Source organism: Chelon labrosus (assembly GCF_963514085.1).
Source record: "Chelon labrosus genome assembly, chromosome: 16".
In the NCBI taxonomy this organism is placed as follows: Eukaryota; Metazoa; Chordata; class Actinopteri; order Mugiliformes; family Mugilidae; genus Chelon; species Chelon labrosus.
Window position 1 is genome coordinate 16,643,169 of NC_140349.1, and position 24,690 is coordinate 16,667,858.

Below are 24,690 nucleotides of genomic sequence, written 5' to 3' on the forward strand. Positions count from 1 at the left end.
GGACAGTTTCACCCAGAGGACATGGAGTGTATACAGAATATGTTTGAGGACCACAGAAGGGTTAAAATCAGGAATACATATAATTATATTCAAGATGGAAATCTGATGGCTTAGATACTGATGTCCATTTGTATAAGGCTATACCTTTAGTAATGATATGAATTAAGAATAAATTAGAAATGTGCAAGTCTTCAGAAAAAAACACAGCCACGGAACAATTACTAAGATGCCATGTAAAAGATTAAAACTTTTTTTGAATTCAAATGATAATCTGAATTACTTAATGCTGTATGAGTGAGGCTGAAAATGAACCTGATGTCGATCGCCTCTGTCAGGTAACAAACTGTTTTAAGGCTGATGCTTCACTTGTTCACCAGCCTGTAATAAAACACTAAATGAGAGTCCCATTATGGCCTTTAATAGACTCGACCTTTCATCTGCATACGACAGATGTCTGGAGAAGGAACCAAGCTTTTGGTGAACAGACATCTCAGGATGTAGCAGTGTCACGCTTCCAGACTTGTAAACAGGATAGACGCTGGCTCTCTGACAGATTACAAAGTTCAGGAACATTACGTTTAGTTATGTTTTTATCATATGCATCTGCTGTATTGTTGCTGGATAATGATGGTCAATTTTAGTTGCATTTGCATGAAATGTGCAGTATAAATACTAGTGATTTTCCATTCAGGGAACTGATTCAATGGAGCAGAGCCAGTATTTTACATATTTTTAGGAAATCAGTGCTTCAGTTACTACGTGGAAGTGTGTGCGTCAGTATACACCTTCCTTATAAGTATAAGACCTTGAATAACCCATTAACATAGAATCTATTTATCCATAAAATGTATTGATTAATGTTGCTTTATAATTGCTCAGGGTGAAGACAGAACACGTGTGTATGTGCCTAGCTCCCAGAGAGAGGAGAATGTCCTTAAATCATTGGGACTGGCCAACCAGGGCCGGCTGGCCTGTGTTGGACCTGTTAATCGAGCGTTAAAATGGTCTGCCATAAACCACTGGCCAGTGACTTCAGCAAACAACCTTAAGACCCGGGGAACACACTTTTTCTTTTTCTGAGTGCCTTCTGTCTACCTAACATATGACGCAAACACAAAATATGAAATACACTCCGATTCACACACAGACACACACACACGGCAAGACATCAGCTGCACAGTGTAACAGTCCTCTGACTTCACCAGCCCGACACAGATGTTCTCTCTTACACACAAACACGCAGACACACACTCAACATAAACACTCTCATTGCACACACATGGCGTATCGGAGCTGTGACGGTGACGCAGTTCACGACCCAATTACGTAAATGAGAAGTGGTAGCATGTGTTGTGAAACGCAAGAGAGAAAGGGAGAGACACAGGGAGAGTTTATGGTGCATGACATCATCTGATCTGAAGTCTGTGGGTGGCGCGCACTATTACACTTTGGGAGCCCTAACTTGGATATTCTGATTATCAGCTGCTGAAAGTTGAGGAGAAACGATCCAACGAGTGTGATGAGCAGCTCCCAACCCAGCTTACACACATGACGCAAACTCAGACGTGCCCACCAGTAGTCTGCTCCTAAGATGATCTGCATGTGAGGGCAGCTCTTGATGTAAATTTAACTCAGTCATTACATAATCAGATCACTGTAACTTGTTCGCTTGGATGCTGGTCAAAGTATCTGTTTCCATTTTTTTTTTAGAAGTATTTAGAAACCACCATGTGATGAAGCCAAAGTGAGGATTATTATGTGGGGATTCAGGTCAGTAAGTTTGTTTGACCTTTGACCATATTTTTACAGACAGGGTGACATCAGACTCTGAGCGGGCGGCTCTCTAAAAAGCTCCCCGACTGGTTGTTAAAAGCCATGCAGAGGTGAAGATGCCAGATGGTAATGGCTGGTATAGACCCCCTGAGTTATGGAGGTAGCTGTAATCTCAGTGGCATTGTCTGCTCCAGGGCAGCAGCCAGAGACTTCCTGGCTGCCGTCATACACTCCTCAGTGTGACCGTGCACTCTCCACGCACATGTGCTGTAAAAAGAAAAAAAAAAATCCCTTATCTACGCTGAAAACAAAACTCAGTGATTCACGTCCACACAGGGAGAGGAGCTCAAAACACAAAGTGACATCATCACAACTTCCTGTTTCCTCCCGTTGCCAGGGCTCCCAGAATTTGCATACCCCAGATGATTGGTGGATGATGAGTCAGTGGGGTTTGGTCCCATTTCGCACTTCAACCACAACAAACCCATGTCCCTGTGTTCAGCTCAACCGGAAAACATGACCAAACATGGCGGAGATATTACTCGATGGTTTATCTAATGTTAATGACCACAACTCCTCCTGTTGTCTTATCTTGTCGGTGGAATTCCATGGCATCATTGAAGTGATTTTAACACACAGGGCATTCATTTGCTTTAAGTTAACAATCACTCTACTAAGCCACTACATTATCCAGTATGTGTCAGGAGTGTGACATCATGTTAGTAACACAAAAGGTGCCAGGGGAAGTTGTCATGCTATACCCAGCCTACGGCAGTGCTTTTACACTTTATTAATTTTATACAGATCACTGGCTTTTGATAAATGGACTCTTTTTTCTAACAAGTGCAGATGATAATTTCTTAAATGAAGTTATTCTGCTTAAACTTGCTGGCTTCCTCATTTACATCTTACATCTAAAACAATCAGAAAGTTTCTTTAAATATTTGCTCTGGCAAAACTGTATTCAAATGGACTGACCTGTAAACGGATTCCTTTCCACCCATTGAGGTTTTTTTACAGACTCATTGGACTTGTTTAAGGAGGCCTGTGTGTGCTTTTTCTTAATTTTATTTGTTGTACTTTGGACTGTCATCTTGTATCCTGGTTGTATGTTAAAGAGCCCACGATTAAGCAACAAATGCAATAAAGAAATACAAATATATGACCGGAAAATCATGATAACAAAATATTGCTGTTATGAATCCATTGTAATGATGATGATTATTATTGTAGATATTAGCTGGTCATTATTGCATTGGCCTGTAGCCTTATACTGGTATTATTATTATTAAAAACACTGCCTCTTTTGTTCTTTAATGTTTAAATATTTTTAATATTGATAAGTTGCTTTTTTTCTCTAATACGTTCGCTTTTATGAAAAGTATCACAGCCTGTTTTAACTAATACTCGTCAACTCTTGCTCGTTTTGACGCATAAAGTCGATACATTCGCCGGGACGTCCCGGTTCAGACAGACATCACAAGTGGGGCGAGTTAAAAAAACAACAAAAAAAACTGGGTCTCAACCGCCCACCCGGTCTACCAAGCCCTTGTCTTAGTCACGTTGTCGCTGCTAGTGTGTCCGACTCGGTCACTCCGTGAGTCCAGGTCCACCACCACAGCACGACGCCTTCCCGTGGTCCCGTCCTCCTTCTCGCCGCCGCCGCCGTCCCCCTACCGGCCGGTGTCGTAACCCCGCCCCCCTCCCCTCCCCTCCCCTCCTCCCTCTCTCCGTACGGGACCGCAATGATTTAGAAGTTCAGGAATCCCACGTGACGTCACCGGGAGGATGATGTAATGCTTCTGTAAATAGAACGTATTGTAATCTCGCTCCAGTCCAACGTGGTTCCTCTCTGGAGCGCCGCTCGTCCCTCTCTGCTTGGAGGTAAGCCTCCGCTTTTACTTTCATTCACAAAACTTTAAAACTCAGCCAGCTCAGCTCCTGTCGCTCAGCACAGCGTCCCGAAACTTCTTGTTCTCTATTTTTATTTTTATTTATTTTCAACGACGGCGGAAAGTTAACTTTTTTTTTTTAAGCTAGGTGTCCCGGTAGAAGTCTCATCACCAAGCGGACGGACTGTCCGCTCGTGTCTATATTTGGGGGGTGTGACAGCCCTCTCCGTACAGCTGTGCCGGGCTTGTTTATTGAGCTGAGCAGGTTGCTTTACGTAGAAAAAAAAAAAAAAAAAAAAAAAAATAGAAAAGAAAACGCGACCGTATTCTTGAAAGGATTTTATTGCTGCTTTAATTTGAGCCGAACTCGATGCTGCTGTCATGATTCATCCGTCAAATATTGAAACTCTGGGAACTAAGTAAGTGAAGCTGTCACTTTATTTAAGGTGGACGTATGATTCATTTAAAGTTACGTGTGTGCGTTATTTCATTCATTTCCATTGCTGTGGTGACTGTGAGTGTTGGGCGATGACAGAGGAGGAGGAGGAGGAGGAGAAAGAGGAGGAGGCGGGAAATGTGTAATTTAGTTGCTCCAAATATTATTATTCGTTGTTTTTTTTTCTCCAGCATTAATCCGTCTTAAAATTGGCAACATGCTGTCCGGTCTGTTGTTGGATTTGTGCATTAAGAATGACGTCATTGTGCATTGATGTAACCACTCTGACAGAAGGCTTCTTTTTTTTTTTTTGCTGCAAATGTGCTGAGTCTGCTAATCTTGTACAAGCACTGCTGAATGGGGCATAGAAAAAGCTGTCAAATAAAATGCTGGCCTTTGAAACATTTATTTGTCTGTGGAATATCAGATGATGTAAGTGCTGCAAGTTGTAGCCTGTAGTCATGTGAAACTGCACAAACGTGATATCTCGTGTCCTTTTTTTATTTTAAATTACCCGGATTAATAACTTAATCTATCTGTAGTTGCGGCTTTGTGTGCGCTTGCTTACTGGTGTCATCTTATAACACATGAAACTCACAAACACACACCTATGAAGTCACCTTGCCAAGGGCTGGAAAATGGGGGCCGTGGCAGGTTCAAACCTGTCAGGCCTAAAGTGCGGCCCTCCCTCTGCTGCCTCCCACCCTCATTCCTTCTCTCTCCCATTCATTGTATCCTCCTCCCTCTCTCTCTCTTTCTCTCCCTCTCTCTCTCTCACACACACACACACACATTCCCACTTGCCCTTTCCGTTCCCCTCTCCATCACCCATAATGCCGTTCTCCTCCACCTCCCTCCACGCACACTTTCCATTTCTTATGGAAGCTTGTACTTTTGGCCTCCTCTCTTCAGCTCTCACACTTTCCCTTAACATTTTAATATCTCATCAAGTGCATACCTGCGAATTCGCTTTCTCATCATCTCTGCCCAGAACTAATATTTCTCACCTTCTTCCCTACTGGAGGATAAAAACTCAAGGCAGTGCGCGACCTGTTGACCTTTGGGCCTTCTCTCAGGGAAGCCTGAGGCCGGGGAGTTGAAGGCTTTCTTCTTTAGCGCTCCAATAAGTAGTAATTACTCCCCATCAGTGGCTTAATATGCCCCACCAGTGGAGCAGCCTGGGTCAAGCCTGGGTTAGCACTACAAGCTGGTTTACTATTATTCTCCATTGTGCATATTTGCGGATATTTTAATCCTATGATGACTCGATGTAAGACACGAGCGTTCAGCCTTTCATCACACTCGTATTATCAACCGATGGCCTGATGAAAGCCTAAATGCAGGCTAAAACAATTGTACTACACTTAGCACTGCGCCGCACAAAGTAAGACTTTGATGCCCTTCTGGTGCTTACGTGTTATTTGTAATGAGTAATGAAAGGCTGCGAATAAAAACACGAGCAGCTTGTGCGCATTATAGCACATGTCCTAATAAAAATGAATACCTACCGTAGCTATGCACTCCCGCTGGCACCAAAGGGATCATTTTCCTCCAGATAATGTTGTGTCTCGGGGTGGGACGTCCATCATCTGTGGCAACTGTCTCATTACGCGCCGCTTCCACAATAAAGACATCATAATAAGCGCGCAGAGTGTGTGAGTCGTTGTGTCAATAATATAAAGCAGAGACCTTAAAGCTGCCTGTTGAATGAACTCATCGGAACCAGGAGGTTGGAAGTTAATTTGCTCTTCTTCTCTTTGTGCAGGCTTGTGTATGACATGAATGACAAACAGGACAGGCCTTATGCGTGCGGCGCCCCAGGCTGCTCTCAGGTCAGTTGGATGCAGCGTGTGTGGAACTATAAGAGCTGTGGTGTTGAAACGCGTTACAATAAAATTATTAAATTTAATTAAAATATTGAAATATTGCAGTGAAGTAAGGATGACACTACTTTTGAGTGTGGAAATAAGAAGTGTACAACATGCATTTATAGGATGTCAGGAACTGATAAGTACACATTTTTGGGTTCATTTATCAGCCTTTATCAAGTGCTAAATATTCCGATCAGACTAAGACCATTGTGACTGATAAGTCAGCTATCAGCTGATTTAACTGAGCAGCTCATCCCGTGTGTCATACAGCAGCACGCACCTCCTCATGTCTTTCTCACTCTGTCGGTGTGCTGCAGCGCTTCCAGTTAGAGGAGCATCTGATCATCCACAGACACAAGCATGAGATGACCCTCAAGTTCTCCTCCATAAAGACGGACGCAGCTTTTACAGGTGAGTGAATAAAAACAAATCTATTCTCAATATATTTTTATATATGTGTATGTGTTGTTGACAAATCTGCAAGGACTTTTTACTTTTAATCCGCTGCTCCGCATTTTTATCTCCCCTTCATCTTCCCTTAACCACATCGCCTTCCCTTTACTTGGCTGCTCAGACGTACAGTATATGTCACTCAGTTTGGTTGTTGTCTGGCAGCACGTGTGCGTGCGCTGACCCCTTTTCGGGATCAGTGCTTGATGAAAAAATGATGACGATATGTTATACAGTATGAAATCAGATAACCTCGATACAGGCTTTCTTCCCTCAGATAGTCTGTGCTGTGAAACAGAGCTGCTCGCGTTGCAGCACGTACAGTATACTCCATCAGATTAGACCAAACACACTGATAAGTGGTTTAAACAACATAGAGAGGAGGTGCGCAGGGCTCAGCGCTGTTTTTCCTTTTTATTTAGACAACAGGCAAAAGAAACAGAAGCAGGGGACAATACACTGGGAGCACTAGATGGATGTAACCATTCATGGTATTTAGGTCCAGGTGGACTTGAAAGTTTTTACCAAATATAAACAGACAGTGGCAGTTATGTATCACTTTAACTGTGGGTTAGCACTACAATGCCACATGAGGGTTGAGTTTTACTGAAAATGAAAAAGCAAAGCAATGTCTTTAAGCTGTTTTTTTATTTGTCCAACTGACAAACTGAACCATAAAGAAATCCATTTTTTTATGTCATATAACACAAAGAAATTCAACAAATCTTGCTTTATTTTTCGGCCAGACCTAACATTGAGTTTTCAATATGGTGAGTCATTTTTAACGGATCATTTACTCCATGAGTCATCAAGAACTGACGATAAAACCTGCTGTCTTTTTTAACTGTTTGTAGATTCCTCATCTTCTTTCTGTGCCTTTCAGGTTTTATTATCCGTATAAGTGAACAAATAAGGTGGCAGTCTTAGAAACAGCTAAATCAAATTTAATATAATTACCCAGTGATTTATGAATATTTAAAAGAAGTCTTGCGTGATAGTCCACACTCTGCTTTAGAGGCAATACAATAGATAAGAATTTGTTTTAAAAACTCAGAAGTGAAACAACTTTAAAGGTAATACAAACGGTCCTGTGGACATTCATGACGTACAGTGTTTTTGCATCAATAAACTAACATGAAAGCCCCTAAACTGCATGATGCACATGATGCAGTAACCACACACAAGTCTGGCCCCTCTGGTTTGTGCTCTAGCCCTGACCGCAGAGTCTCACGATCAAAACGATGCCACGGGCCAACGTCTGCGACCATAGAAACAGCTGTCTGTCTGCATGCAGACATCAGCGTGAGATCGAACCTCCGCAGACTCTCTCCCCGAGTCCCCGTCCTGCAGGCCGTCACGCCTCCTGCAGGAAATCTCATGTCAAAACAAAAAGCCCGGCTGACCCCTGACCCCTGCATGTTTAGACGGCTCGGAGAGGCAGACTGATGTTATCAGACAAAGAGAGTGCGCGGCTGAGAGGAGACTTGTTTCTCCTTTTTGCAGTGTAGAAAGCAAATGAGCTCAAACAGCAAACATACATTTCTGCAAAATATTAAACCCTCGTCTCATCTCGTTTGTGTCCATTTGTTTGGGATGTTTTCAGACCAGACTCCAACGCCGACGCGATTTTTGCAGAACTGTGAAGAGGTCGGTCTGTTCAAGGAGATAGAGGAAGAGTTTCTTCAAGCACAAGAAGAGGAAAACAAGCAGGTAAATTTTGTCTGAAGTGAATAGAAAGCAAGACACACTGCAAGTGTGTGCCTTACCGCTGCAAGGAGTTTGTGAGGTTTGTGTTTTGAATGACACTTGTTTGTGAGGAAGAGAAAACAAGTCAGACCCAATTAGACAACTGCAGATATCTGACCTGCTGCAGGAAAGATACACCGGGCGATCACGTTGTACCTTGTAAATTAAACAGCTAGTCATCAAAGAAAGGCACGCGCACACACACAGATACACACACACATCACTGTGGCCATCACATCGTACTGTGCATGTGTGACCGGACTCAGATACGCTCTCGCTTCTCTCTGCAGACGCTCTCTCAAAATGGGCCGTCCTGTATGAACCAGCACCCGCTCAAACCCCAGCTTCAGCTCCAGCACCCGCCCCAGCCTCAGCACCCACATCCCCAGCCACCGCTGCATCATCCTCAGACCCATGCCCTGCACCATCCCCAGACCCACGGCCCCATGATGGCCCCTAGCTGCAGCCTGGCTGCCCAGCAGGCTCTGTCCTCCTCCGAGTCCGGATCAGTCATCACACAGGCTCCTTCCACCTTAACACACTCAGGGTGAGTATGGCTTTGAGTGCACCCATACACAAACAAACCTATAGGCATCCACACACAACATAATTAATTCATGCAGCAATACTTATTTTCTCCATCACACACGCACACATTTTTCTCACATGTATCTCATTCTCTCTTCTTCTCCATCACCCTCACTTGCCAACCCTGTTTTCAATGTGTTGTAACTCATTCTGTCGGGCACAGACTGGCATTTCCTCCTGTGTAATTCATCACTGCATTAATGAACTGAGAGAAAGAAGGAAAACGAATCAAACATCAGTTTACTGAGAGAACAAAGACACGGCAAATGAGAACAGAGAACCGCTGCATAACACCCACTCAGTCCCACTGACTCTAGCCACCCCACCGCCCAACTACCGCCTCTGTTATGTCTGTGGAGGCTCACAAGCAGACTGGAGTCTCTCAGCGCCCGGGCCGCTTCCATGGCTCCCTGGTTATCACCCAGTGCAACAGACAGATTAGAGGAGTTCCTGGCTTTCATCTGACCAGCTCCCAGCAGCTACTCCCACTCTTCCTGACAGCTCAGCCACAGATTTGTGAAACTCAGCAGACTCTCGCAGTTTATGATTAGATACTGCAGAGTTAATGAAACGTTAAACTATTATACCCACATAGCACAGTTTGATAAGAAGATATTAGTTTTATATCTCAGCCGTATCAAAATGGTTTACAGAGTACCTTTCCTAAAGACTTCAGGGAGTCCAAGTAGTAATGATGTGAATGAAAATACAAGCAGCCCTTTGTGCATCATTATATTATTCAGAAACCTATATTTATTCAAATATATACACTTTAATTCACACCTCAGCTTTATTTTGTGATCATTGAAACTGCAGATTACACATTTTCTCACGTACTCTTAGTGCTTTGCAGCTGTATGTAGATAGTTTCAGTTTTACGTGCCAAAGTTTTGACACATCCAAGGCTGAGTTTTCTCCTCCTTTCCCAAAACAAAGATGCTGAATGGGAATTTGAACTGTGGTGTTCCCGACATTTAAAAAGCTCAACAGCAACATGTCTTACCAAGGTGCCGCCTAATACTCCGGGCAATTAACAGAATATATGGCCAACTGTCCCTGTAGAGACTACTTCCTCTGCGTAAAGCTGATCCACAGTTAGGTCTGTGGATTAGCCAAAGTGATCTGAAATGTCCCTTCTTAACTTCTTAGGTGGTTAGATTGAAACTGTTAACTGAGTTTAAAACTGAGGTACAATAATCAATATCACTGATAAATATGGGATTAAAAAAAGTCCTAAATATTACTGAAGTTGTAAAAATGACTAAAATGCTCATCACTAAATTTCAGTGGCATTGTCCCATTTAAAATGTCACAGTTCCCCCGATTTACATTTCTCATTCGGTGACCTTATAGAGGGGACACTAGCCTTACTAGGGGTTGTACCGACTAGTCGACTGTGTCATGACACCTTAAGCAGGAAGTCGACTAGTCAGAAAACTAGCAGCGGTTCATCAAGTGACTAAAGGTGATGGTTCATCTTGACTAAAGATGAAGACCAGCCGTGACATGCAGAATACGTAAGTCAGTCCTGAAATACAACAAAAGTACTACTGCAATGCACACTCATCTGAAGAGGCATCCGCTAACGCTAGCGGAGGAACGGTCCAAATCCTCTCAGCGGCAGTCAGTTAACATCTTCACCTGTAGTAGCAGAGAAGGAGGCTGCAAATCAACAATTTGCTGGTGTCATATTAGAAGTGTCAGACTGACGATGTCTATGGTGTTGACGTGGTCTATGGCCGACAGTACCCGTGTTCAAGCTTCCACACATATTAGTTGAGTTTAAAAAAATCCAAAGTCATTAAACCCCTAGTATGTACCAAGTCTGATATTGCTGTACATTTTTGAGACATTCGCTTGTGAAACAGTTTCTATTTATTTATTTTTTTTAGTATCCACTAGTCACGGTCATTGTTACATTCATGGCGGTAGTCTTCTTCTTGGAGAGTAGAAGGTACAAATGGTCAGCAAATGAAACGCCTTGGCCACCAGGTCTCATTACACGTAAATCCTATAAATCTCAAACTTTTCTGGGGTTTTTAGTGTAGTAAATATTGTGCACAGAAAGCTTCATAATCAAGGAAAACATGTGGACGTTGTGTTATGTTCCACGTGCCCTATTCATCTTGGCACCAGCGCACCTTACTCTTATTCCAATGACAAAATTTAAAAGCCTTCTGACGTCCCATCAGCTGTCCTACATGTGATTTCTCCTTGCAACGCGTACTGTAGATAAACAAAGCCTCTGCCACATCTCTGCAGTTGATTAGATGAGTCAAGGTACCAGAAGTAAGCCAGTGACATAATAAGCTCCGAACATCTGTCCAGGCCCAGACAGGACATGACAGGACAGTGTGGAGTGAGCTGACAGTCGATTATGGCACAATAAATCAGTGCCAGCTGAATCCAGACAGCATGTTAGTCAGTGAAACCCGCTAAGTGTTACTAAATGAACCGTGGATCGGGTGTCTGGCTGTTTCCCCCAGTGTTTACCGCCGGTTTCCATAGCGACCTCGTTTTCTGAAAGTCTGGCTGTTGGCCCGGCCAGACTGTTGTGGTTACGTTAGGAAATGCTGTTTTGGTTTGTCTGTACTTTGTTGTGCGCAGAAAAGGGGGTCGCATACCCCAGATTCGGTGATGACATCATTGGTGATGACCTCAGCGCGGCCGCGGAGGCCCACGCGGCCCGACTGGCCGAGAGCCAGAGCAGTTAGGTCAGCACATGGCACCCCGGGTCTCTGAATCCCCCCCGCTGTGATCCCTGAGCTTCTTTCCTCCCTCTCAAGCTGTCACGTTTTCTTTTTTATTATTATTTCCACATCTTTTTCTACATCTCATCATTTTTTCCATTGTCATCTCTTCACCTCAAACCTCAGTTTACACCGTTTTGCTCGTACACAACCTCATGCTGATCTTTTGACCGCACAGTAGATGGTTGTTGTTTCTCGCAGATTACCCAACAGCATATTTCCTCACTTATTTTATAGCAGTTTTCTGCGCCAATGTTTCGACACATCCAAGGCTGCGATATCTCCTCCACTCCAAAACAATGGGAAATAGACAGAGAGACTCAGTGCATTTAAAAAGTCCAAAAGTCTTTTCCAGCGTAGCTAATATTATAGAAAACAGAAGAAGCTGTTAACATTTTATAGGGACTATTTCCTCTGTAAAAAGTAGTCCTGTGAAATCTGTGAAGGCTCTGGATTATCTAGAGTGTCTTAAATGTTGTTTCTAGAAAGACAGTTAGGATGACTGTTTCCTTTACATTCTTCTTCTCTTAGTCTTAGTCTTTTTTACTACGTCACCACTATCTGAGTTTTAAATTAATAACACTACGTTTAAAGTTACACTATCTACACATTTTTCGTTTGTAATTTTGGATGAACCGTCCAAAAATAAGAGATCAAGTTAGTCAGCTTTGCCACTCCTTTTTTTTTATCCATTCACACTTTCCACATTTTTTACCCAGCCTCACCTACATCTGCCATTAAAAACCCATCTATAAATGTTTCAACTTGCACCTCCCTCTGAACCCGGATTAGTGAAACTTTAGCCGTGCACAGCTCTTTGGCGTGACCCGTTCCTCTCCGTCTCTGCCACTGACCACAGGCCGGTTCCCGGGACGCTGTCCTGCCTCCACCACATGCGGAACAGACACAGACAACCTCTGCCAGCCTCCTTACCTGGCACCCTGCCAGACCCCGCCATGCAAGGGGCATCTGCTCAGCACATGACGGTGAGTATGAGAGGCAGCGTTTGTCGTGCTCAGGCTCACTCACATTTAGACACGTATGATTTATAGATGCAGGTATAGTGGCCAAAGTGGCCAAGGTCCCCAAGTTAGGAATATTCATGGCCGACAGGAAAATTCACTTCTCTCTTGTGGATGAATTAATGAAAAGTGTCAAACCCCAGATGGATGTGACCTTGTGGGGAACTCTGAATACCTTTGTCACAACTGAAAGGTTATTTCTCTCTTCTTCTTCTTCTTCTTCAGATGGAGAAGCAGATGTCTTGTGTAATGGGCATACCACCTCCTGTACACAACCCCTCCTGTTCTTCACCTCAGGTACTAACCAGTCACTTTCTTTGTGGTTGTGTGGATCATTGCTTTGGTAATAACATAAGGCCTTGCCTGTATGAGCACCACCACATAGAGAGCGTACCTACACCTGGCTACCAGCCTACAGTAGGTACTGCCAACAAAGGCCGGCCGACTGGGACACCACCTCAGGTCTTGACCAAAAAGTTGTACTGCAGAACACATTGCAAAGAACACAGCCAATGGCCAACTAGCGCGTATGTTCTGTACTCTGTGAGAGGAAATAACTCTCCACGCCAGCAGGTGGCAGTAGTCTGTATTCAAAAGAGGAGAGCTAGCTACGAAGCGTCAAGCTGAATCATGCTGATCAGTTGGTTTACAGTTTTTTTTTTTTTAATTTCCAGATGGCCATGTTGTTGTTGAAATATTAGTAAAAGTTCAGATAAAATGAAGACAATTCAACACGCTCAATCATATGAAAATGTCCGCCACCAGCCAGTGGCAGACTATGTCATGGCAAAGAATTAGATGAGAAGGCTGATACCACTCTTATATTGCCTGTGTTTCAGCTGCTTAACTTAGCTTAGCACAAATGCTGGAAACAGTGTAGAACAGCTAGCCTTACTCTGTTGAGATATTTCCCACTATTTTCAGAGTTCGCGGTGGAAACATTGAGAAATATTTCCAGAGTTTGGGTTGAGCTAAGCTTCTCGTTTGTCTTGTATTCGTACAAGAGTGGCATCATCTTCTCCTTTGACTCCCCCACAAGAAAGCAACTCCGATTACTGATATTTGATTTGACTGATCTCATCTCTGCTCTAGAGTGGATTTGAACAGCAGCATCACAGGCGCTGGCATAAAGAAAATGTCCAAAAAAATTGCCCAGCCATGTGGAGCCATGTCTTTCTTTCATACCCAAATAATGATATGCATCCTTGATCATACAGGATGTAGGATTATACTGAAAATATTTTTTTCCTATTAGTGGAAAACCAATGTATTAGTTGTGTAACACGCCCTGCCTCACCTTCTGCCTTGGGCTTCTTCCTTTCTAATCAGAATAGGCAGGAAGCAGAGTGTAACTCTACACTCCAACATACACAGACACAGAGGCCTGGACCACAGGAAGTCACAATCTACATGCTCTCCTTCACTCTCTGAGTTGTTTTATTTTCCTTGTATCAAATCTCTCCACTTGTAAATTTTACATCTCCTCTTTCTAGGTGCGTGTAGCATGAATTGTTAAAATCTATGTGTGCTATCAAAAGCAGCTTCAAAGGGAAAACTGTGAAATCGCTTTCTCTGTATCGCCCTCTTTCCCTCACACACACACACACACACACATGCGCGCGCACAGGTTATGACTTCTTGTTACAGAGCTTGTATATAGAGTGGAAAATGAAAAGTGGTTTCAGATTGCAGAGCCACTCAGGTCGCAGGTTCAAATCTGAAGCTCTCATCTGCTCACACTCTCTCTCTGTCTCTCTCTCTACCACTCACACATTTACTCCTCTATGTTTGTGAGGACACTCACTGTATCTCTTACCTTAACAAGTATAATGACTAAATGTATAACCTTTACACTAATCTAAACCTAGTTCTAACCCTAAGTCAATCCACTCAGGTCTGTACTTACGTGCAATTTAGATTTATGCTTCTTTCTTTTTGACTCCACCGCAGACAGAAAACATTGCTCATTTATCTGATAGTCGTAGGAAACTTAAAGCAGATTTGAAGACCCAACCTGATAAAATGAACTATATAAAACATCCTATTGCTACAAAATAAATGAGGCCACTTGACAGTTTATAAAATGAATAAGATAAGCTCTACTCACCACTTAATATTTATATATTGAGCAATAGCCCAATTGTGTAACATTGTGTAATAATAGCACGCTGACATTATAGTGTCTAATGACTTTTTCCCTCCCTGATAATACCTTCATATCTTTATGTATGAAGTTTGAAATGCATGACTTTTATTTGTAACTGAGTATTTAAAAAATCTGCATTATTACTTTTACTTTTATAAAGGTCTGAGTGCTTCTTTTACTACTGCCTTAAACCCACTTTTAACCTTCAAACGGCCCTATGAAAGAATGTCGTGCGTGAGGACGGACCAAATGTCACAAATGTCCCCACCGCCGTCTAAAACCCACATCGGTCCTCAGAAAAATAGACACATACGCCACAGACGTCTTTCCAGACTTCTTTAATTGTGACTCATAGGGTTTTTGTATTTTGCCTTTTCAAGGTGTGAAACGGGACCCTGCCTCTTTAAAGCCACAGAGGGTCTATTAACATGCCTCTGCTGTACAGTAACACCACACTCCGCTCAAGTGGAAAAGTAAACATTTGACAAGTGGATCAGTGTTTTCATGTACAGTTTTTGCGTCTTCATTCACTGATCCCTCCAGACAGGAATATCAACGTGGTGTGTCATCCGGGCCACGGAGACTCATGATGTAATCACCAGCCCCAGAGTCGGGGTGTTTCTATGTAGTAAACAGAGCCGAAACACTCGTGTCCCGTCCTGTTCTGTGCGTGTGTGCGGTTGTGCATGTGTGTGCCTTTGACTGGCAGCCTGACTGGCTGGTAAAGCTGGCACAGACAGAGCAGTGACCTCATCCCTGGCACCGGCTAAATGTGCTCCCTTTTTTTTTCTTTCTTTTTTTTTCGCTGCTGAATGGTGAAGAGAAAGAGAGGGAGAGAGAGAGAAAAAAAATGCCTCTCCTCTTAAAGAAATATTGTGTAACAGGGAGCAGATAGCAATATTGCTGGGGGTGGGGGGTGATGTCATGCTTCAAACATGACCTCTCCCTCTCTCACTTTCCTCTGCTGAGTGTAGGAGAAAGGTGAGATGAGGTTTAATTTAGCTCGTACAGTGTGTTTAGTCAGATGATACGCGGGAATGATAAAGTGTGAAGGTATCAAGCTGCAGACGGCAGCATTTATTGGAACACTTTATCCGACTTTTCAACGGTTCCCTTCACAGATACGGATAGTCACGAGAAGCAGCAACGACGGACTAAAGTGGAGGCTTTTGGCTAAGAGCAGTTTAAATTTTGAGACATTTCACGTCACAGAGGTAGGGCTAGGGTTGGAGTGAAGGGAAATGGCTACCTGGGATCGCAGGCTTGTTTGACCTGAAGCGGCCTTAGAGCTAAATCAGCTGTCACTGATTTAGCCGGGGCTAGGGCTCTAACTCACAACACCCACTGCAAGAGACAGGAAAAATATTTCTATCACATGATCTATATGTACAGTGGTCAGTTTAACACTACTCAAATGTAGGTTCAATAAAACTGTGACTAAACTTGTGTTTCATATAAGGAAACAGACTTTTCTGGCACAAGTTTAAACTGAACTGTATTTTTGTGAATACTGAATTTGCACTAGAGGTGTAATACTGTATAATCCGACTCAATATTCACATTAAATACACTTGGGGAGGACTGGATTGTTCCGGTATACGCTCTCCAGTTCTCTCCAGTTGAGATTCTCAGCCATACAGGTCATGGAATATATCTCAGTGTTTTAAACAAAGTAAGTAGACTCACTTGGCAACTCGCATCCAAAAGGCTTCTATGGTTCTAGTCTGTTTTTTCAACCGTCGCCCCGAAGGATTCTGCAGTCCTACTAACACGAGAAACCTTTTTGAATGGGCCTAGCAAAAAATACGGACCTTAACTGAACTTTTCTGATGAGGTGAAAAACAGACAACTGAAAAAAAAAAAAAAAAAAAACCTGAAGGAGCTTTTTTTTTTAGGTGGGAAGTGATAAAAAAAGAAACCTAGATATGGCTGGAAACCTTCTGAGCATCTAGTCCCAAGGGGCTTTGTCATGCTCAATAAACTCCTGTAAGTTCATAATGCAACTTACAGTAGAAACTGAAAATAATCTTTGAGTATTTACAATTATTTATTATATGTATTTGCTTAATTTGGGTGCCAGTATTTAAGTTATTAGCTTTTCTTTTCAGCAGTACAGGTTTATATCTCTGGTGTCATTGCCCTCCTAAGTAACAGACATAAATTTGCCTTTTAGCGAAACATCCGTAGAATTGGTTTTAAGCACAGAGTAGTTAATTGTTATCGGTGGAAACTGCTCGCCTGTCTTTCTGTGTTGGCTTTGCACATTTTCCTCTCTGTAGTTGCTTCGGCTTCCTCCCACAGTCTAAAAACATCCGAGCTAGGTCAGATGGTGATTCTAAACTGGTCAATGGTGTGAGTATGACATGAATATTTGTCCATTTGTGTGTTGCCACTGTGATGACTGAATATCTGTCTAGGCTGTACTGTGCCTCTTGCTTAATGCCAGCTGGGATAGACTCCAATAGATGGCTGGATAAAGCTTGTTGTTACTAGGGTAATATATGTAATATGTACAGTAGACATCAAATGTCTTTTTTTTTGTTGTTTTCTATCTGTATCCTCTCAGAGATCCAAACAGACGATGGGCCACCATTACCAACAGCACCACCCGGGAATGGCCGCCATCAACAACCCCGTGACATCCATGGGTCACATGATGGAGATGATGTCGCAGCGCCACCAGGCACCTCCCCTCCAGCAACAACACCAGCACCCCCATCATCATCATCCTCATCACCCGCAACTTCCAGCTCCACCCCTCACCTACCAGCCGCGGTGTCACGCTCCCCCACCACAGCACCTGGGCAGCACCCGCAGCCACCAGCTTCACCAGGCAGGGAATGTACCACACGCTCAGGCTCACCAGTCACCACCTTCACACTTGCACCAGGGCTCTCCGCCTGCACCTCAACTCTCTGGCCCTCCACAGGTAAAATACATTCTATTAAATTATCATTTAATATGTGGTTTAATGAGGTTCACTTCAAAACTGTTTGTGTTTCTGTCTGCAGTTGTCACCAGTTGCACAACAGATGCTGCCCTCCCACTCTCAGCATGCGCTGCAGGGTGGCAGTAGCTGCAGTAGTAGCAGTGGAGGAGGTGAGAGTGGAGGCGGAGGGAGCGGCAACCGTCGCAGGAGGACGGCAGAGCAGGACCCGGACGAGCGAAGGCAGAAGTTCCTTGAGCGCAACCGGGCTGCGGCCACCCGCTGCCGACAGAAGAGGAAACTGTGGGTGTCGTCGCTGGAGAAGAAAGCCGAAGAGCTGACGCACACGAACCTGCAGCTACAGGTGGGACACGCTCTGTAAACACACACAAGCGCACACAGCAACGCCATCCAAACTTCAAGGATGCTTATCATTTGTCTGTGTGTTCCCAGAACGAGGTGACGTCGCTGAGGTCGGAGGTGGGTCAACTGAAGCAGATTCTGCTCACCCACAAGGACTGTCCCGTCACTGCTCGGCAGAGAGAGGCACAGGGGTACCCCAGTGAGTAAAAGCCCCTACCCTGAACCCCTGTCTAGAAATCTCATCAGCTTTTCCAGGTGTCACCAAGTCACCTCCATCCACCACTGAGGGTATAACTCAGACACATTAAACCTTACTGAATGTGCACACCAGGGAATACCCCATGGTTACATGATGTCTCGCATTGACAAAGCAACCCTCTGCACACACAGGGACCTTAAAATGTTTCTTACAAAGAACAACTAAAGGGCACTCAAGAGTAAAAACTCTGCTTTAAATCCCACAACTATTCGCAATGCACTTTTATTCCTAAGGAGAGCCAATCAGGGGAACTCACTGCACTCTTAACTCTCCATTTAAAGGAATATCTTACCCCAGGATTTGTCATACTATTTTAATGAACCACATCCCGATGGTATATATTGCGTGAAGCCAACAGAGAACAAGATGCGAGCCGTGCCAATCTTGCACTCCAGGCAGGCTAAGGCTAGTGTTCAACAGTAACTGACCTGAAACGAGAGACATTTAAAAAAAATACTGCACCCTGTGGCTTAAACAAAAAAATACAAAACAGATATTATGTTTTAAGAGCTTCAGAGAACAAAAAACGGATGCAATATTGACACGTGTTACATCCATATATTTTTATTGCTGTCTTTTTACATGTATGTACAGTATTCGATTGTTAAAATAAAAGAGATATTTTCATTTAATCGGAACTGCAGTGGGTTTTTATTCCTCTGTTAAACGCGCAAAGTGAACCGCCCGCAGACCCCCACTCCCAGAACGGACGGTCCACACATGATAAGTGACTTTGACAGCTGTCTCTGTGTCCAGCTGCAGGCGTGAGCCCAGGAGGAAGTCCCACTCCTGTAGTCCCTGGGTCTCATCTGCAAGCCATCCAACACAACAGCGTCTCCACCTCCTCGACAGCTGGAGGCGACGCAGGCCACGACCCCCAGCCTGGACGCTAGCCCTCAACATAGAAATGAAATGCTGCATAGGTTGATTCATGTGAGGGACTTTTCAAGGTTGTTATCAGATGTTCTGGTTGGAGAGAGACCAGAGACACATACTGAGAGAGAGTTTCATTCTGTAACAGGTGCAAAAATGACTCTTTCTTGGAGCATTGTTAAAAACTGTGATGGTTACTTGGCAACTGGATCCTGTGTTTATTCAGAAAACGTCTGTTTCTGTTTACATCAGTCTAACCATTGCCTGCTGCCCACTGGCTATGCACAATCATAACACACCTTGTTCCTTTTTTCGTTTGCTTATATCTTGCACTAATTTTAAAAAACAAAGCCTATGTAGTAGTTTATATTTTTAACAGAGCGGCTGCTAGTGCACACCGTATGCCTTTTCTCTGAAGCAGAGGCAGCTTGTCATAAATAATACAACCATGTTTGTTCGTTTTTGTGTGTTTATGACAGAAATGCGTTCTTTTAACATTTCAGATTTCCTAGTGTTGTAAATAATGAGTCAATCAAGCCCACGGCCGGCTTGGAAAGCCATTTAAGAACGTGATTGTACAGTATGACACGGCACTTTTGTAATACAGCTGCCCCGAGTTATTAAAGACCGGTGAACTGCGCCTCGCGTGTCAGTTTAATTTACACTTAAATGACACTTTTTGTACTGTAAAGATGTTGACAATCGCTGTAAATCTAATGCTAAAATAAAAAACACTTATTCTGGTATCTTCTTGTGGTTTCTATGTCCTTTTAATGGCATAAAATGTGTCTAGTCTTTAGTTTACATGTTAGGTTTTTGGCTTGGAGCTATGAGAATATGGCCATCAGTTTGATTGTGTACATACAGTGTGGTCTAGTCTGCCATCTAGTGACTGCTTCTGTTAGTGGTGGATGACCATAATAAGTGGAGCAGTCAGTACAGTAGACCACAACACAGCCATAAGTATTTTCTAATATGTAATTACACCGATCACCCACAACATTAAAACCACTGACAGGAGAAGTAAATAACATCAATCATCTTGTGACAATACAATGTTCTGCTGGGAATCTTTTGGACCTGGCATTCATTTGGATGTTACTTAGACATGCACCATCCACCTAGACTAGACCAGGCACCCCCACCTCATAGCAATGACACTCCTTGATGGCAGCAGCCATCCCCAACAGAATGCAGCCTGACACAAGCGCACACACAACTCATAAAACATCAAGAACAGCACAAGGTGTTGACCTGGGCTCCAAATACACTAGATCCCAAACTGATCAAGTATCTGGGATGATCCACAGAGGCTCCTCCCCTCAACCCATAGGGCCCAAAGGCCCCCCACTAACAACATCCTGTTGTCAGACACCAGAAGGCCCATGTTTGTTCTCTGATGAGTCACAACTGTTTTGGAGGCACAAGGGAGACCTACAGATGTAATTTTGGTACCAGCTGTAAAAACAATATCTTTTTATGGCAGAATATTTCTATATTTCATTGTGAAAAGCTTTAATTTCTGAAGTGTCTGTCTGGTGATACTTAAATAGTTTGTATGTGTGTATGTGAGAGACATGGACTAGATGTGGGACGCGCTCCACCCTGTTGACTCCAACAAAGGGACTGCTTAACTACTACCAGACTTCATCTTGACATGAGTGCAGCACAAGTACTTCTCCAACATACTATTGATGTTCTCTTCGCCAGCTTCACACACTATTTAGTTCGTGACCATAAAACACTAAGTTGACTTTAAATATTACAAAAGTAAAATAAAGAAATATGTTAAAGTTATGCAAGTATGTATTTTGCATGTATGTATTTTAATGAATAGATGGTACTGGGGAGGATTTTCCCATTTATTCCCCTTCCTGTCATGGAGGCACACCCCTAATCAGCGGCTTACATAAAAGATACAAACACTCAAATGACAAATCAGTCACATTGTTTGGGATTTTACTTCTTCTTCGTGTAATGCAAAATGATACAAAGTTCCGTATAAAAGTATAAAACGTGATAGATGTGGTACAAAACAAGTGTCGTTTTCCTGCCAGCCAGCAGCCATCATTACATACTGTACAAATATTAGACCATATGATGTCTATGAAGTCAATATTAGCACCATAGTTGAAATCAGTGGTACATCACTCGAGCGTACACATTTACACTCACAACAGATCACACATTTAGAAACACACACAGGTGCAAGGAAATGAAAGAGGAAAGGCACGAAGCGGGAAGGGGAAGTCAGAGGGACTGGGCTTCCTCTGGTGTCTGAAAAGACCCTGATGAGCTCAGCTCTTCTGAACGAATTGTCTTGTTTACAGCTGCGCCTATGTAACACTGCACTTCATCTATGAGAGGACTCTGTATTCTAAACAAAAACATAAACATATTCACATATTTTTTTTGTTGTTGTACAGTGTCAGTATTGTTTTTGTGCTTTATGGATCTAGTCGGAGAATCTCTGCATGTCACTGTCTCTGCGAGCACCGCTGCTGTCCAGAAAGCGGTCACAGGGGAACTCGATGAGATCTCCCTCCTCCAGAGGGGCAAGCCGCGCTGGTCGGTTGCTTTGGTAGCTGGTGAAGTCGGTGGACACAGACGCTGTCGCCATGGCGGGACGAAACGGTCGCCTGGTGGAGTACATGTGCCGCACGTGCACCGCCGACTTCCTCCTCTGCAGCCTCCTCCTGAGGCTCCGCCCCAGCCAGACCCCGCCGATGACGAGGAGCAGCACGGCGTTCCCCGCCAGCATCGCCACCGTCACCAGCTGGAGGTCGGAGGTCAGCGTGGCTCCGCGGCTTAGCCCCTCGGGGAGAGTGACCAGCCCGGCGCAGTGGTCGCGGGGTGCGACTTGACACACAGATCCTCCGACCACTCCTTCCACGCAGACCATGTAAGTCACATCTGAGCTGAGCTCCCTAAGGGTTACAGAGCGAGCTGTGCCGCGGGCATAGACGTAGCGGGGGAAACGATCTGGAGTGCCAAACCTGTCGAACAGAACCCGGTAGTGGACTTCATCTAGGCCTGGCCCGGCCCCTGGTGTGTAGCGGTGATGATCCCTCGTGGTCCAGTGGACGGTGACAGAACTGGATGTCACCTGATCCACTGACACGTTGGTGATAAAATGGCGGTTGAACATGCAAGGATCTGCGATTACAGGTAAAGCCACCTCCTGATCTGACCTCAGAAGATCAAACTTTTCTCCTGACTGCACAGACGGAGTGGTAGTGAGCCTGATGTCTGTTGCCTGGCTTGGTGTGGAAACGCCTGGCGGATCCGTTTTGGAAATGACCTTTGACCTTCGTCTCCCTTTGGCGCGTTTCCCAGCTGCCTCTGCAGAAGGTCGCGATCTCGGGCCGAGAGAGACCAGCTTTGGTGTCTGTCTTTCTGGTAAGGAAGACGGTTGTGCCACCTCTGGACCGCCTTGGTCTCCTTGAATTCCCACTTCTTCCGGCCCCTCTCTTTTCCTTTTGTCTCCCTCTTTTCTCATCACCACCCCATCAATTTTCCCTGTTCCCAAAACATCTGTTTCCTCCACTTTTCCTCTCTTTACCTCTTCTTTCTGCAGCTGACCCTCTTCGCCTCCATCCTCTGACTTTGCTGCATCTGCCTCTCCTCTTTCTATGCCCTCCACCTTTTCTAGTACACCCCCTCCCCGACTTTCCTCGGGCCCAGCTTGACTCCTGCACAAATGGGTCCAGTTCCCGAGGGGCTGCAGCTGGGAGCTGTTCACATAGTCCAGATATTTACCCCTCAGATCCATCGGGTAATGGCATTGCACAAATACAGTCAACAGCTTGCCCTGGGAATGGGCCGCGGTCATCCATCTCTTCAGCTCCTCCAGGCGACAGTCGCAAGTCCAGTTGTTGCCATGGAGATCTAGGTCGTAAAGAAGGTTGTTGAGGGCAAAAATGTCGCCGGAGAGGCTGGCGAGGACGTTATTCTTCAACTTCAGCACCTTTAGGTATTTAAGCCTCGAAAAGGCCAAAGAGTCCACGTTAGAAATGCGGTTGCGGCTGAAGTCCAGCTCCTCAATGCGCTCCAGAGGGTCGAGGAGACCGGCGGGGATTTCCACCAACTCGTTGCCGTCAATCAGGAGCTCCCTGAGGCTTGACAGCCCCTTCAAAGCACCGCTCTCCATACGAGAGATTCTGTTGTTGCTGAGGGAAAGCTTTGATAGCTTTTTCAGGTTTTGGAACACGTGGTTTCCGACGTACTGGATTTCGTTTTCGGAGAGCAGCAAAGTTGTCAGAGCTCTGAGTTGGGAAAAAGTGAAGACACTGCGCACGGCTGCCTGCTTGTTGTTGGCCAGGTTCAGAAAGCGCAGGTTGGTCAGTTTAGAGAAAGCGTTTCTGTGGATCTGCTGCAGTTTGTTGGATTCCAGATGAAGATAATGCAGACTGGTCAAAGTTTTAAAAACAGAGTCCTGCAGAGCTTCTATTGAGTTACCATCCAGGCGCAATTTCACGAGATTATCCAGGTTGGAAAAAAGCTCCGGAGTGATTTTCTTGATGGCATTGTTATTTCCATAGAGGATAGTTAATTTCTTCAGGGGCTGCAACGTCCCGGCGGGTATAGCTGTTAAAAGATTGTGCCCCAAGTACAGCTCCTCCAACTTGGAGAGTTTCTCAAATGCTTTTGGGTGGACAGTTCCTATTTGGTTGTATTGTAAATTCAACCGTACAAGGTTACTGTACCGTGTGAAGTCGAAGGCGGAGATGTTGGTGATGAAGTTGCCCCCGAGGCTGAGGATCAGCAAGTCCTCGGGCACCGGTGCGGCAGGTTTGGGCACGGTGCGCAATCCGCGGTTGGTGCACATGAGGTGCTGCGAGTGCTGACAGTCGCAGCGGTCGGGACAAAACTCCATCCCCGGCGAGGGAGACACGCACCCACTGAGCAGCAGCAGCAGGAGAAAGCACATCCCCGCCAGGAAATTGCTGGTATCCATTCCCTTAGCGCGCCTGGCACGGTCCGATTCTGATTATGCATTCGCTTTGCGCTGTTCAGGTGCAGTCGCCCCTCTGTCCTGTCACGCCGCAGACCCGCTCTCCCATACTTCACTCGTCGCGCTGAAAAGTGTTGTCAAGTGGCTCCATCACTTTGCAGCATCATGGCGCAAATTAACTTGTCCCGTGCGCTCTGGTGCGGTCTGAGGAAACGCTCGTCTCCCCAGTAAAGCCTTCATCCCCCCGAGTGGTCATCTGCTGCGAATTAGGCCCACTGGAAAAAAAAAAGAAAAGAAAAGAAAAAAGAAAAGCGCTGAGCTTGATCACACACACACACACACACACACACACACACACACACACACAATGAAGAAGAAGTCCCTCCCACGCAACTCTGCGACCCTGATAAAACCAGATGTGCACGAGTCTTGACGCACGAGATCCTGAATTTTGCGCGTGCACGCAAGTAATCAAACACACTGGCGAGCAACTCTCTACAGTGAGAGAGAGAGAGGGGGAGGGAGAGAGAGAGAGAGAGAGAGAGAGAAACCCTTTGACCGAGTTTTGTGCGCGCCCCCGCAGTCACCGGGGGTCTGAGATCTGGATCATATCCCTGGTATGGACAAAGCAGACAGGAAGG

The 24,690-nt window shown here is 44.7% G+C and overlaps 2 protein-coding genes across 2 annotated transcripts; one reads left to right on the top strand and one right to left on the bottom strand.

Moving 5' to 3' along the window:
- Positions 1–4,046: 4,046 nt before the first annotated feature.
- On the top strand, positions 4,047–19,875 carry LOC311501671 (cyclic AMP-responsive element-binding protein 5-like; the record flags this gene model as incomplete). Its single annotated transcript, XM_084563634.1, has 11 exons — positions 4,047–4,084; positions 5,867–5,933; positions 6,290–6,383; positions 8,026–8,132; positions 8,459–8,715; positions 12,366–12,492; positions 12,754–12,825; positions 17,241–17,603; positions 17,686–17,964; positions 18,054–18,162; positions 18,979–19,875. The coding sequence occupies 11 exons, from the start codon at positions 4,047–4,049 to the stop codon at positions 19,113–19,115; spliced, it is 1,650 nt and encodes a 549-aa protein (XP_084419760.1). The 3' UTR covers positions 19,116–19,875.
- Positions 19,876–19,877: 2 nt separating this feature from the next.
- tril (TLR4 interactor with leucine-rich repeats) lies at positions 19,878–24,278 on the bottom strand. The gene has a single exon (XM_084563633.1). It carries the CDS (start codon positions 24,050–24,052, stop codon positions 21,551–21,553), a length of 2,502 nt encoding a protein of 833 aa, XP_084419759.1. The 5' UTR covers positions 24,053–24,278; the 3' UTR covers positions 19,878–21,550.
- Positions 24,279–24,690: the final 412 nt, after the last annotated feature.